The 16,624-nt window shown below is 35.8% G+C and overlaps 1 protein-coding gene across 1 annotated transcript; it reads right to left on the bottom strand.

Annotated features, from left to right (window-relative positions):
• Positions 1-12,557: 12,557 nt before the first annotated feature.
• LOC141483322 (uncharacterized) lies at positions 12,558-14,990 on the bottom strand. The gene is made up of 2 exons (XM_074177832.1): positions 14,867-14,990; positions 12,558-13,941 (listed from the first exon to the last, which is right to left on the bottom strand). The coding sequence occupies exon 2, from the start codon at positions 13,818-13,820 to the stop codon at positions 12,912-12,914; it is 909 nt and encodes a 302-aa protein (XP_074033933.1). The 5' UTR covers positions 13,821-13,941; positions 14,867-14,990; the 3' UTR covers positions 12,558-12,911.
• Between the last annotated feature and the right edge of the window lie 1,634 nt (positions 14,991-16,624).

Raw genomic sequence — 16,624 nt, 5'->3', positions numbered from 1 at the left:
TAATATCATTTGAACTTGGCGTAATAAAAAAAGTAACGGAATACAGGGTGTTCCGTTTAAAAAACCACAATCTTTGAAGTATCATACTTTTTGAGCCACCCTGTACACTCCAAAATAATTTCATTCTGCTGCTTCCATCAATATACATATATTGAATTGGAGAAATTACGGAAAAAATTATGGTTTGGTTTACAGGCACCGTGTCGTATGGGGTGCCCTGCTCTGTATATTTTTATGTTTTATAATTGAAATGTGCATTCATCTGTGCATCGAGCTCACGTATATTTGGTGTGTCTCTAGGGTTAGTAATACTCTCTTGTTAGATTAAAATTTACACAATTTTCATAGCATGCAGAATTATCAAACTAATTATTAGATAATTAATTTTATATTCATTCTTATGAAAAATAATGCAGTAAAACACTTGGTTTGAGAATAAATGTTAATAACACTGACAAATAATATCACAGAACACCACCAAATTCATATGCTGCGTTTATCGATCACCTAGAAATACACAATATAGGGCACTATTCTCTTTACTTGCCAGCACAATTGACTTTCTGCAAATCAAGCATCCCAGTGCCGACATTTTTATATTCGGTGACTTCAATGTCCACAATATCGGATGACTCAAATTTTCAAATATCAACGACGAACAAGGTCGCGTAGCTGACGCTTTTAGAATAAGCAGCGGACTTACTCAGATTAGAAATGAGCCAATCAGGATTCCTTACCGTGATGGAGAATATGCTAGTCTTCTGGATCTGTACCAAACAATCAATGCAGAATTTTACACAGTCACCGTAAGGTCTCCATTGGGATCTTCTGACCACAAACTCATTTCAGTGTTGAGTGAATTACCGATGAATGTTGGGAAACAATCTAAGCCCAGCAAAGTTTGGCAGATCAGCTTAATAGGAGAATCTTCGAGAACATTTCCGAAAGTTCCCCTGGCTAGATGTTTGTTTCAGCTCTTGAGATCCATCAACTTCTGCCACGGAAGTTATTCTATCATCTATGGATGCATGTATTCCTTTTTCAATGAAACGACCTTCTAACGGCAAACCTTGGTTCAACAAAAATTGTGATCAAACTGTCGCCTCCAAAAATCTCGCCTATAGGCAGTGGCGCAAAAATTGCAATGCTGAAAACCAAACTAGGTTTGTAATGCTCATAACAGCTGCAAAGAACTACACAATCAGATAATTAGGAATGAACTGTTTGCCAATCCCAATGGGTCTAGATCATTCTGGTCGGTAGCTATAGCTGTCAATCAGAACTTTACAAAATCCACAACTCCACCACTAATACAAACAAATGGTTCAATTGCAACTACAGCCATAGACAAAGCAAATCAACTAGCTGGACAATTTGTGTCCCACTCCATAGTTGATTTTATGGAAAAGGCACCACCCACTATTCCAACACTAGAATCCACAATGTCGGGAATTACTTTTTGACAGCGTCTAGTCATACAAATTTTGAAACAGATCAATATCAACAACGCGTCTGGTCCTGATGAAGTGATGATCGTCGTACTTAAAAAGTGCGCCAATTAACTCACACCAGTATTTTCCAGACTTTTCAACCTGTTCTTACAAGAAAGTGGTTTTTCCTTCTGATTGGAAAATGGCTCGCGATCAGCCTATTCCCAAAAAGGGCAAAAAACTTTCCAAATAACTATAGACCAGCCGCTTTGTTATAGGTTATATTATAAATCATGGAGGGAGTCGTAAATCACCATATTCCCAAATATTTCGAAAGCTTCAACATTTTGAGCGAACATCAATATGTCTTTCAGAAACAAAGATCAACAGACGACCTTTTATCGTACGTCACCCATATTTTGAACAATACAATCCAAAATCATGGAGAATCAAGAGCTGTTGCGCTTGATATTTCTAAGGCCTTCGACCGTGTGTGGCATGCGGGTTTGCTGGCCAAATGTCGTTGTTTATGACTTGGATCATTTCTGTGTATGGTTCTCTAGCTTGCTGAAAGAATGTTTCCTGCAAGTGGCCGTCGATCGCTATCTCTTGAATACTTTCACCATCAACGCTGGTGTTCCCCAGGGATCCATATTGTCTCCAACTCTTTTTTTCATTGTATATCAATGACTCATTGGAAAAAAAACAAGAATCTAATATATTGCTTGGCTGACGACAGCACTCTTGTCTGTTCATTCTATTTGGATTCCAGGACATCGGCTACAAAGGCACATCTTCATCGGCTCCAGGAGGTTTCATATCAAAATGAGGATCTAGAAGTGATTTCGAATTGGGGTGGAAGAAACCAGTTTCAATTCAATGCCATAAGAACACAATCATCGGTTTTCTCCAAGAAGATGAATGTCTGCGAACCGGATATAATAATGTAATTCCGCTTTCTGCTTCGATAAATTTGTTGAGGGTTGAGATGTACACCAATATGTTTTGGCACAAACATATCGCTGGACTTGCAGAGGCTGCTTCTCAAAATCTTGGAATACTGTTCTGAACCAGAGAACTGTCCACACCTCAGCAACTTTTGATGCTTTATAAAACTCAGATCAGACCTTCTTTGGAGTAATGTTCTCATATTTGGAGATCTGCCCCCAAACATACCGTGAAGATACTGGATTCCATCCAGAAAAGAGCCATCCGCTTGACTGGATATGCGAACATCACGTGCAACCTTAATAGCCAGGAACATCGAAAAAAGGTTGGAGATTTGTCTCTCGTCTATAGATACTTTCAAATACAAGTGACTTGGCACATTTGATTCCACCAAGAGCTGTACATATCAGAAATATGCGACGTACTGTGGCTGCTCATCGTTTTGAGGTTCAACACGGTACACCTCGAACTTCACTGTTTAAGAACTTCTTTATCTGGAGAACTGCGTTTATGTGGAATGATCTTCCTGAGAATGTTTTTCCAAATGGATTTAATTTCCAGCGATTCAAATCCAATTTGAATTGCTACTTTCGCATAGGCACCGCTGTCTGGGATTTTCCTATAGTGCTTATGTTTTGTCCTTGAAAAATGAAATTGTATTTCAAAATCAGTTGATGGCGAGTAGCGCACAATTGTTTTTGTTGTTTGTTCATTAACACGAACATCAACAAATTGATTAATAAATTAGTTTTTTAATGATGGTGGGTTGAGATTTTACAGTATGAATTTAAAATTTTTGTATTCTATGGAAATGAATGTTTATACATGAACAATTACCATTTTCTGAAAAAAAAACTGAATATTTCATTTTTACAGTATGCCATATTAGTCCCAGTCGTAATCTGTTTTTCAATTTATAACATTTGAGCATCATAATTTCGTTCCGTGATGACTAATTTCTTCATCGTTATTCTTACTCGTTTAAATTTTTCATTGTTACTATCTCTCGTTTATTTTTATTTACTTCAATTTTGATAACATTTTTCTAAATCATTTTATGAATTCATTCTAGCTTCAGTATTTTTCTTCAAAAAGAATTCGTAGAAAATACAGAAAATACAAATATGCATATGTACAAGGTGTTTGGTTATATTAATATTCGATTCATCGAATACTTGTAAGACATCTAGATGTTTCATTAATTTAATTTTTACCATAAATTTGTACTATACCGGGTGTCCCACATTTTATGTGACAGGCAATATCTGGTTTGTTGAAGGAGATACACAAAAATGTTTCATACAAAAGTTTTAGGAGTTCATGAGAGCTATATTTTGATATAATTTTTAAATATACAGGGTGTTTGGTGTGGGTGCTACAGACCAAAATTCCATTTTTTAAAATAGAACGCCCTGTATATCATTACATATTCAGATGCTACGTTAAATTCTAATATCATTTCATGTTTGGTTTCTGAAATTCAGTTACGGCGTTGTTGAGTTATTGCACTTTTCCTTAAATATAAAGTTTCAAAAAAATTTATTTACTCGTACACGAATTCAGTCTATATCTTTTATTAAATTGAACTAGACTACTACTGAATACAAACCATTATTCTCACCTCTACGATACGATATCGATATCAGTTGAATATAATATTGAAATTCTTGAGAATGTGACTAACTTGAGGGTGAATTGCTTTATATTGCACAATTTCATCAAGTAGCTTTTGCTTGTTGATGCCATAGTAACAAATGTTGTTGAATTGTATCTACTTGTCAGTTCGATTCAGTGATTCTTTGCAAAACAGTAACTGTGTTCTTTGTGCGAAAACTCCAGTATGCCTTTCGCGTTTAGTCCAAGTGATTGCATTGATATGTTATTAATTTTTGGGGAATGTCAGAAAAACTGCCGTCAAGCACAAAGTCTATACAAGAACGTTTTCCAGACAGACCCATTCCGTCACGAATGACTTTTTCGAGAGTTGTAGAAAAATTGCGAACTGGGTCATTTCCTTCTACTATAAAGCATCGTTATCATACGAGATCTGTTAGAACTGAAGATTTAGAGATCAATGTGTTGGCTTGTATTATTATCCATCCACATGTTTCTATCCATACTCTTGCAGAAGAAGTCGGTGTGAGTAAATCTAATGTACAGAGAATTCTGAAAGAAAATAAATACCACCCATTCAAAATTCAGTTGGTACAAGGTTTGAAACCCACGGACTTTGAACGACGACTTGAATTCATTGCTTGTATTCAGGTAATATTACATGAAAGTCCTAACATATTCAGTCAAATTTTGTGGAGCGATGAATCGCGATTCCACAATAATGGAGTTGTGAATCGACATAACAGTCACTATTGGTCTCAAGAAAATCCCCACTGGGTCCGCGAAAGTAATATTCAAACTACTTGGGGAGTTAATGTATGGTGTGGATTGTTCAATGGCCGCATCATAGGACCTCACTTTTTCAATGAAAATCTCAATGGATTGCGATATTAACATTTTCTAGAAAATGATTTGATCCAGTTGATGGAAGATATTCCCATAGCAGAACGACAAGGAATTTGGTGGCAACAAGATGGTGCTCCTCCTCACAATTCACAGGTTGTTACTGAATATCTGGATAGAACGTACCCAAATAGATGGATTGGTAATAAGGGTCCAATTCGGTGGCCGGCTCGTTCCCCAGATTTATCACCGCTTGATTTTTTCCTATGGGGTTATTTAAAAGATATTGTTTTCACTACTCCCCCTTTGAATGTGGATAATCTGAAAATGAAAATTCGAATAGCGTGCAGTGATATTACGCCTGATATTATAAGAGCGACTTGTATGAGAGAAGTGATTCGACGTTTCGAAGCCTGTATAATATCTAATGGGCATCACTTTGAACAATTTTTATGACTTATTTGTAGGTACCTACCATTCTTATGAAATGATTTATCAAGTTATATTATTTACATTGTTATTAATTAAAGATTTGTTTTCGAATACACCTCTTTCAATTTCGCAATTGTTTCATATTCAAAATGATTCCTGACTGAATTTCACAACTCAAAATTGAAACCATTACTTCGAACACCCAAAATTTTGACTAATTTTCATGTGATCTGATGCAGAGAGAATAATTGTATGAGATATTTTTAAAAATAATAGGCGTTCTCAAGACTTTACATTTTAAGCAATAGCTCAACAACGCCGTAACCGAATTTCAAAAACCAAACATGAAATGATATCAGAATTTAACGTAGCATCTGAATATGTAATGATATACAGGGCGTTCTATTTTATCAAATGGAATTTTGGTCTGTAGTACCTACACTAAACACCCTGTATATTTGAAAATTATATCAAAATATAGCTCTCATGAACTCCTAAAACTTATGTATGAAACATTTTTGTGTATCTCCTTCAACTAACCAGATATTGCCTGTCACATAAAATGTGGGACACCCGGTAGAGCAGGCAAGGTCGATATATAGGACATGTTACTAACTGATTAGACACTTTTCAGTTTTCCTTCACTATACTTGAACAGATTCTCAGCTGATCATGATTCGTTTATTTTTCAGATAGTGAAAGTGTAAAATCCTTCAAAACATCAAAAAATTGTTCGATATCAGTCATTTGTACAATCCATTTCAATACGTCATTCAATTACGCTCTCCAAAATTTCAAATATTTCCTTTTCAGTCAATGGATATTTGACCATATATTTCTGAAAGTCTGAAATAACTCACTGAGTAAATAAGAGCATTGTTCATTTGAAAGAACAAGATTCAATGGTAAAAATTAAGATACATAATTTGTTTTGATATGTTTGATTTTCAAGAAAGCTGAGTGAATTTATATACAGAATCTGTCAGTTAGTTAATCAATTTCAGTATTTTGTAAAACTGACTGGAATTATATATTTTTCCCCATATGGTATGATGTTTAAATGTGGAATTCTCATCTACACCCACATATCAACACAGAAATTTCCAATTACTCTGAAACTCCATTTTCTGTTTTCAAATATTCATCTGCGTATAAATTATTCTCGTTCAACAAAGAAATCCTATAACTCATGAACAAAGAAGCTGGGAAGGATGAAGTTTCCAAGAATGAAGTTTCTAATTACAAATTGCTTCTCTGAATCTGCCCTAAAAAACATTTCTCCCAGCAGAAACGAATTAATTTTGAATCCATAAATGATTTGACGTTTGTACCCGACCAGCTAAATCATAGCTTGGGAAATGAATCCAGGAATTTGACAGATTTCATTTCACATGAACAAATGAAGTGAAAAATTGAAAATTAATGAGCTCTTTGTGAGATTGAATAGATAACCAAGAAGGAATTCAAAGTGAAATTCACTCTTTAAACTTTCTTGAAAAGTCAATTCCAATTTCTAGATTTCCAACGCAGATTCTATGAATGCGTTGAAGGAACCGACAGGGAGTTAAGAATTATGAACTGAGATATCAAAATAATTTCAGGACTCTAATCTAGGAGTTGGCGAAATATGATAATTACAGCAAATAGAGATACTGTCACTTACGAGTACAAAACTGAATTACACTCACACTCATTGCTATCTGTTCTTGAATTGTTTCGAAATCAAGGTCTTTGTCAGTTAAACACTTCTCGTTCGAAAATTCCATAAAAGAGACAATTCCCATCTGACAATTTTTAGGCTATGTTGCTAATTGGAAATGGGACTCAAAACTATAGCATGGTATCCTACCTTCAAGTAACGTCGTTATCACCGGTCTTTCCAAATGGAACATCTTATTTTGTTAATTCTCAGTCATATTTTACTGAACTGCTTCCAATAACAAGTTATGTCAAATTGGTATGGAGTGGGAAACAAAAATGATCTTCCCCAGCAATTCAGCTCTGAATTCATCTGTATTTCGTAACACAGTGGATGTTATATTCTGCTTTCCTTGCCGGATTTGTTTTTTAGGTCACTTATATCATCAGGTCCTCTCAGTATAGACTTCATTTGGAATAACCAGACAGTACTCAGAAATTAATTTTCAGTATCTATTGATCGTCAGCAATGCAGCACACCTCCTTCTCTCCAATCCTGCTGGGTGGCAGTATAAAGTATGTTTTTGGTGTTTTAATGTATTTTTTATTAACATTTTAGTGTGAGTTCATTCGTTGAGTATTTCTTCCATTTTTTACAATGAATATTCAATTAAGTTTTCAAATGAATTCATTTTATTATTTGAATGAATGATGAATGGGGGAAACAGCGGATAAAAAGCGAGTACTGAGTTGCGACAATAGTGTTCAATGAGAACTATTCTGTATATTTTCGTTCCACAGTAGATGTTAAATCTATTTATAATCGGTGTTCCTTTCATAGAATGATCTGCATACCTTCTATTCAGTGCGCAACAATCCTCTCTCTTTTTTTGATGGAAGTAGTGACTCCTATCCATAAAAAAGTAGATAAAACTGAAATTACAAACTATAAACCAATCTCGCTTATCATCCGTCTGTCAAAAATCTTCGAAAAATTGCTAAAGAAAAGAATAAACTCATTCATAACCAAATACGAATTGATTTCAAATAGACAATTTGGCTTCAAAGAAAAAACCTCATCCGAAAATGCGATTATTGAACTGACAGGATTGATAAATAAATCCTTGAAGAAAGGAAAACCTCCTTCGTGTCTATTTATAGACTTAACGAAGGCTTTAGATACTGTCGATCATCAACTACTCCTACAAACTTTAGATAATAATGGTATCAGAGGGTTTCTGATATTGTAATCGATTATTGGAACTGCTTGTTCTGTAGATTACTCAGTAAATAAAATAAAAATAACGTTTTTGAAAGCTGTCTTCGAAATAGAATGCAATTTGTGTGAATTGCAGATACAATTAGCAATAAAAAACAAATAGAATATGGAGTCCCACAAGAGACGGTACTGGGTCCTCTGCCTTTCAATTAATGTCTAAATGAATTATTCAATTTGAACAGTGTTGGAAAAATAATTGGATACGTAGACGATACTGCGATATTCTATGAGGCAGACACTTGGCTTGATTTGAAAAAGAACGTAGAAACAGATTTCCACTTGCTTAAAAAATGGTTTGACCAAAGGCTCCTGACAGTGAATCTAAAAAAAACTAATTTTCTTCCTTTTAGCTGCAATATATCCTATGATTGTTCATTTGAAACTCTTAATGTCAGTGAACTAGGAAAAACACTAAAAATAGATAAATACTTGGGCGTCTATACACCGTGACTCACGATCGATGGTAGGTTAGACGTTTCTGGAAAACGCAAAGCAAGATTCATTCAAAAGTTCATTTTTTCAAATAAAACCCCCTGTATATTATTTGGTAAATTGAAAGATGATGAAAAATGCTTCAAGATGATATATCATATCCCTATACATAAATCGTCAAGTTTTTTCAATAAAGTCGCTCCTTCTAGAAACACTTTTTTTACAAAGTAATTTACAAAGAGTTATCGACGGTGTTTGGAATCATCTTCCAAAATGAATGCAAATATCGATTATTCAAACGAAGTTCTTATGAAATTATTTATTATACACATGAACAATGTGATCGAATTATTGTCAGAACGTGTAAAAAATTCAACCAAATGTATCCTGAATCAACACCAATGAACGAGAGGAAATTTGTAAGGTTACAAAATAATTTCCTTAACTATGGTTCAAAGTTTCCAGGGAACAACTGTACCAAAAATCAGTCATTTCTAGGTGAAAAGTAAGATTTTGTGGGCTAAAACATGTGAAAGTACAGACAATAACAGACTAGGATGATTCAAAATAACAAAATTGTAACCAAAATATCACATTTTCACAGTAAGTGCTGAAAATGTTGTCCATTACATTCTAAACACTTTGAAATGTTATTTTGCACGCGACTTGTGGTTGCTTTTTCAATTTCCTGGGGATCCAGATCTTCAATACTCCGCACTATTCGCCGTTGCAATTCTTCTTTGGAAGGCACTGGAATACTGTATACCCTTTCTTTCAAAACACCCCGTAAAAAAAGTCAAGTGGCGTGAGATCAGGTGATCTCGGTGGCCAATCCCACGGCCCTAAACGTCTAAACCAACGATCGTCGAAGAGCTCATCAAGTTTCCTGGAAACTTCCTGGGTGGAATGAGCTGGCGCTCCGTCCAGTAGACAACCACGAATTCCTATATTTTTCTAAAAGCAAATTTTCAAGAAAATCGTTTACAGTCGTCCTTAATATTTGGAAATATCTCTCTGCATTCAGTGTGTCTTCATAAATAAAAAAGCTAATTTTATTTTTCTTCAGAATACAGAAAACATTCAGGTCAAATTTTTCTTGTAAACCCATTTCTTTTATAACATGAGGATTATGATCAGCCCAAAAATGTTAATTCCTTCTATTGAAAATACCATCCCTCGTAAATTTTGATTCGTCGCTCCAAATTATTTTTGACAAAAATTCCCGATCTTCCTGTGTATGAATCAAAAGGGATTCACAAAAATGCATTCTACGTTCGAAGTCTTCTGCTTTTAGAGCTTGAACTTTGGTGAATTTATACGGATGCATTCCGTGATTTTTCAAAATTTGTTGTACTGAAGCATGTGATACACCTAAATCTTTTTCTGCACTGCGAATGGAAGCTACTGGATATGCATAAAAATATGCCAAAACGTTAACAGTATTGTCCTCATTTGAAGTAACAGGTTCTGATGATGTTGAAATCGCTTTTAACATGGAGCCATAGTTAAGGAGATTATTTTGTAATCTTACAAACTTCCTCTCGTTCATTGGTGTTAATTCAGGATACATTTGGTTGAATTTTCTATAAGTTCTGACAATGATTTGATCACACTGTCCGTGTATAATAAATAATTTCATAAGAACTTCGTTTGAATAATCAATATTTGCATTCATTTTTGGCGATTTTTTGAAAAACCGTCAATAACCATTTATCAATTATTTATAAAAGTCACCAAACTGTCATAAGCTTGATATTTCCACGGCTACCTAGAAATCAAATTCTTTAAAAATTATTTTTTGTACAACTGTTATTGAAAATCTCTTTGATAGAAACACTTCAATCAGAACACCTACCAAAAAATCATTTAGAAAAGTTCACACATGCAGTTCATGCTATTGGTAATATTAAATCCCTGTGAAGTTACTGACGATGACGAAGTAGTATTCAGTCCAACTGTAGAAAGTCCTTCATGACTAACTAATAATCCTCCTTGAAATAACGTGAGTTGGCGTATGTAGTTGTAACATATGCCTTGTAATCCAAAGATCATGTGTTCAAATCCTATGGACCCTATAATTTTTTTTATTGTCAGCAGTAACGTTATACAAAAAATTTGTATGATACATTTGTTAAAAGTGATTTTATTTTACTCGTGAATTTGCTCCACTTGCTGACGCTCGTTTTGCAATAATCCCCACTCGCAAAATTAAATGCCACTTTCAACACTTGTAGGTAAAACGTAAATAACTATTTTTCCACAAAAACGGCTTTATTAAGAAAAATTGACGATTTAGGTATAGGGATATGCATATCATCTTGAAGCATTTTTACTATCTTTCAATTTATCGAGTAATACACAGGGGGTTTCATTTGAAAAAATTAACTTTCGACTACTTTTATGCACAATGGAAATAATAGTAATTTCAGCACGCCCTGTATGATATGGAGTCGATTTCTTGGTATTATTTGAATATTTCGAGTTTGTCCAAAGTATCATCAAAATATCAACTTTTCATGAATTGAGAGTACTGATGCACTTGATTTCAATTAAGGATATGTTTTGGACCATATTTAGCAAAATTTATTTTTTATCTCGAAAACAGATAGAGATAGGTATATGACATTATTCACAAAAAATTATTAAAATACTAAAGCGATTTCAAAAATGTATCAATATACGGGGTGTTCCATTCAAACGCCGCAATGCTAAAAATATTTTAGATCGATAGAACAGGTAAGAAATTGTGAGAGGTGAAATTTTCAGAAAAATCATGCTTTGCGTTTTCCAGGAACGTCTAACCTATCATCGACCGTGAGTCATGCTGTATATGTGACACTCTCTTATAAAACATATAATAAAAAACTGCAAAAAATGCTCCACAACTTCCATTCCTTGAAAAATTACTTACCTCATAATGAACTTAAACAATTATATAGTTCCCTAGTGGAGAGCCATTTGAGATATGGTATAACAGCATGGGGATCAGCTCTGCGTGTACACCTCAATCTCTTAGAGGTATTACAAAGGTGATTCATGAAGTTGATCATGTCGAGAAATTCACGTTTCTCCTCAGATCTCCTGTATGAAGAGTGTTAAGTTATGGATATGAGACAATTATATTACTATTGTACGAACGTGGGGTGTCATTTCAGCAAAGATATAGCATAATCACGAAACCACAACTATAACACACGACATCGCAACCAACTAACCTATCCTATTGTTGAAAAGTCAATTTCACAAAGAGCATTATTTTTTATAGAAACTAAATTATATAACACTGTACCTCACGAAATAAAAAATTCTTATTCCAAACCAATATTCAAAAGACGAATAAGAAAACACATTCTCGAAAAAAAAATCTGTTAGTGTGAAATAAGTTAGTCTAAGTCATATTTATTCCAAATTGTGTCATACTGTATTGTAAGTAGCATAATCTCATCCACATTGCCTAAGATTTTATCTATTTGTACAATAATATTTTATTCTAATGGAACGTGTAATATTTGTCCAAGATTTTATCTATTTTTCCTATTTTTTGTTTGTCTAATATTTAATCGGCCTATTTTACCTCAAGCCGAAATATAGTTTGCTTAACTATAACACCAAATTCACAAAATTTAATAAAATGTTTTGTAGTTTCTACTTCATGAACGTCATACATACTTTTATACAAATATTTATATACTTACATATTCTTTATAAATTTCACTAGTTCGGACTTCCATTGTCTATTATATAAAATGATTTGAAATCCCTGAAACAAGTAAAAAAAAGAATAATTAAAAAAGAATAGTTGAAAATAACAATTATATTAAGCAACAATAAACCTGAAATGAAATGATAGTAAAATAACCTACAAGTAAAAATATAATAATTGAATAAATGAAAATTAAAGGAATGCAAAAAGAAAATAATAAAAATAAAAAAGTGTAGAGATTCCAAGTCACGTTAGTTCACGACGTTTCGATTGTTGGTATCTACAATCGTCTTCGGGTGATGACTGGACTGATTCCTCCGAGAGATGACTATTTTATAGGTCGTTGAAATACTTTCACTTTCTCTACTTTCCATTTTCCGCTTCACTGATTCCGTGAGAGATGACCGATTTGGCGGGAGTTGGTCATTTCTCGTTTGATGATGGGTTTCCATATGTTTCGTATATCTACGCTGGCCTGGCTGAATACGTTGTTGGACAACATGTATGCGGCTTCCTTAAATTTTCTCCTGAACCAATGTTCCTCTCTGTGCAAGATCTCAGCTTGGGACCACTCGATGTTGTGTTGATGGGTTCAAACATGGTCTGCTATTCCTGATTTGCTGGTTTCTCCTCGCTGTGTGTGCTTCTTGTGCTCGGCAATGCGAATATTCAATGGCCTCTTAGTTTCACCAATATAGGATTTTCCGCACTCACAGGGTATCTGGTAAATGCAATTCTTGGAATCGCAGTCCGCGTTTGGGGGCCTGGTTTTCGTGAGGCTGCTACGGATAGTGTTACCGGATCTAAAACAGGTTCTAATGTTGTACTTGGAACCAATTCTTCTTATCCTCTCCGATAATCCTCTGATGTAGGGAAGTGCAAGCACTGGTTGTGACGGCTTCTCTTCCTTGCGAGGCTCCTGCTGTCTTTTGGCCAAAGTTTTTTCTACCATCGCTTTGGAGTATCCATTCCGCTGAAGATCACTTTTGATGATGTCTAGTTCCTTCTCGAGACCTTCCTTTGTATTACAAAGCCCAAAAGCACGGTCTAATAGAGTCTTGATGATTCCTCTTTTTGTCGATTGATGGTGGTTGGATTCGTGGTTCAGATACTGTCCCGTATGAGTGGGTTTTCGGTATACAGATGTTTCCCACTTAGTGTCGGTCCTCTTCACCAAAACGTCTAAGAATGGCAATTCATTGTGGATTTCCTTCTCCATTGTGAAAGTGATGGAAGGTCTCACGCTGTTGATGTGTTTCAGAAAGGCGTCTAGTTCAGTATTCCCATGGTTCCATATTATGAAGGTGTCGTCAACATATCTCAACCAGACTCGAGGTTTCTTGTGGGCTTCTTCAATGGCCAGAGTTTCAAACCACTCCATATATATGTTGGCTATGACTGGTGAAAGTGGCGATCCCATTGGCAGTCCCTCATCTTGTGTAAAGAATTCGTCCTTCAGTTGGAAATAACAGTTTCGTACACAGCATCCTAGTAATTCCATAATTACTTCTATAGGTAGATTCGTTCTCTCTTTCAGGTTCCCGTCTTCGGATAGCTTTCTCTGTATGATTTGGAGTGCTTCTTCGACCGGAACGTTGGTGTAAAGGCTTTCCACGTCGAAACTAATTAGTTGATCTTCCTGTGTGACTTCAATTGACCCTAGTAGTTCGACAAAATGTCTTGAATTCTTCACAAAAGACGATGTTTTCCCTTGTAATGGTTGTATTAAGGGAAGTAAAAATCTAGACAAGTTTTGAGTAGCCGAATCTCTGGAGCTGATGATCGGTCTAAGCGGAACGTCCTTCTTGTGGATTTTGGGTAGACCATACAAGTGAGGGGGCTTACTGTGGTGCGGTGTTAGGCATGATCTTTCCTTGTCCGAAAAATAGACTTGGTGTTTTTTCAAAATCTGGTACAACTTCCTTTCGATTGATGCAGTTGGGTCCCGTACGATCTTTGTGTATCGTCCCTTCTGCAGAACCTCTTCGATCTTCTGTTCGTAGAGAACGGTATCCATTACCACAGTAGCGTTTCCTTTATCTGCAGGTAGGATCTTAATGGTGTTGTCTCTACGTAGGCCGTTCAGAGCTCTACGTTCTTCCTTGCTGATGTTAGATGTTGGAACTGGTTCTCGATCCAACTGTTCTCTAATTTTCCATCTGAACTCTTCTGCCTCGGTCTGGTCAATGAGGGAACTGGTGGATTCCACTGCAGTAATTATCTCCAAAGTGGGCACAGATGTTGGCGTTATGGCAAAATTCAGGCCTTTCCTCAACAAGGATTCCTCTATTCCCGTGAGCGGGCGGGAACTCATGTTGATGACGTTGGTGGCTTCATAGTTGTCCTGTTTTCGGTCTGTATTTGGGCATTGTTTCCTCACTAACTTCCCCCACTTTCTGTTGTGGGTATTCTCCATGTCTTGGCGGATCTTCAAGCACGTCCTTTCAATCCTGGCAAAGATTGGTCCATGATCATCTTCCAATGTCTCTCTTCTTATTTCTTCGAATCGTTCTGTGGCATCCTGCAGCAAAGTTGACCTCTTCCAACGGTGATAATTGATTTGAGACCTTATCAGTGCTCGGCTGGCGCGTTCCAATATGCGTTTAGCTCTCTCTCCTGGGATTGGCGATTTCAGTAGAAAACCTTTGGGGATGATGTTATTGTCTCTGGCTCTGCACAGAAAACTGAGGTGAGTTTCTTCCTTTGTAAGCTTGACCATAGTCTTCTCATATCCTCGGAATAAGTCGCTGGTTCCGGGTCCGTATCGGGTATTCAACGTTTGTTTGAAGGTGATTGACAATGTTTCGTGATGAATTTCACTAGTTCGGACTTCCATTGTCTATTATATAAAATGATTTGAAATCCCTGAAACAAGTAAAAAAAGAATAATTAAAAAAGAATAGTTGAAAATAACAATTATATTAAGCAACAATAAACCTGAAATGATAGTAAAATAACCTACAAGTAAAAATATAATAATTGAATAAATGAAAATTAAAGGAATGCAAAAAGAAAATAATAAAAATAAAAAAGTGTAGAGATTCCAAGTCACGTGAACGTCGTGAACTAACGTGACTTGGAATCTCTACACTTTTTTATTTTTATTATTTTCTTTTGCATTCCTTTAATTTTCATTTATTCAATTATTATATTTTTACTTGTAGGTTATTTTACTATCATTTCATTTCAGGTTTATTGTTGCTTAATATAATTGTTATTTTCAACTATTCTTTTTTAATTATTCTTTTTTTACTTGTTTCAGGGATTTCAAATCATTTTATATAATAGACAATGGAAGTCCGAACTAGTGAAATTCATCACGAAACATTGTCAATCACCTTCAAACAAACGTTGAATACCCGGTACGGACCCGAAACCAGCGACTTATTCCGAGGATATGAGAAGACTATGGTCAAGCTTACAAAGGAAGAAACTCACCTCAGTTTTCTGTGCAGAGCCAGAGACAATAACATCATCCCCAAAGGTTTTCTACTGAAATCGCCAATCCCAGGAGAGAGAGCTAAACGCATATTGGAACGCGCCAGCCGAGCACTGATAAGGTCTCAAATCAATTATCACCGTTGGAAGAGGTCAACTTTGCTGCAGAATGCCACAGAACGATTCGAAGAAATAAGAAGAGAGACATTGGAAGATGATCATGGACCAATCTTTGCCAGGATTGAAAGGACGTGCTTGAAGATCCGCCAAGACATGGAGAATACCCACAACAGAAAGTGGGGGAAGTTAGTGAGGAAACAATGCCCAAATACAGACCGAAAACAGGACAACTATGAAGCCACCAACGTCATCAACATGAGTTCCCGCCCGCTCACGGGAATAGAGGAATCCTTGTTGAGGAAAGGCCTGAATTTTGCCATAACGCCAACATCTGTGCCCACTTTGGAGATAATTACTGCAGTGGAATCCACCAGTTCCCTCATTGACCAGACCGAGGCAGAAGAGTTCAGATGGAAAATTAGAGAACAGTTGGATCGAGAACCAGTTCCAACATCTAACATCAGCAAGGAAGAACGTAGAGCTCTGAACGGCCTACGTAGAGACAACACCATTAAGATCCTACCTGCAGATAAAGGAAACGCTACTGTGGTAATGGATACCGTTCTCTACGAACAGAAGATCGAAGAGGTTCTGCAGAAGGGACGATACACAAAGATCGTACGGGACCCAACTGCATCAATCGAAAGGAAGTTGTACCAGATTTTGAAAAAACACCAAGTCTATTTTTCGGACAAGGAAAGATCATGCCTAACACCGCACCACAGTAAGCCCCCTCACTTGTATGGT

Source organism: Leptinotarsa decemlineata, unplaced genomic scaffold (genome assembly GCF_025532065.1).
Source record: "Leptinotarsa decemlineata unplaced genomic scaffold, Ldec_3_MD MMD2_tig00003308_RagTag_RagTag, whole genome shotgun sequence".
NCBI classification, from domain to species: Eukaryota; Metazoa; Arthropoda; class Insecta; order Coleoptera; family Chrysomelidae; genus Leptinotarsa; species Leptinotarsa decemlineata.
The sequence above is the reverse complement of the archived record's forward strand: the minus strand, read 5'-3'. Positions and strand labels throughout refer to the sequence as shown.

Excerpts from the sequence above, each read along its gene's own strand:
- LOC141483322 (XM_074177832.1), bottom strand. The coding sequence starts at position 13,820 with ATGGAATTACTAGGATGCTGTGTACGAAACTGTTATTTCCAACTGAAG.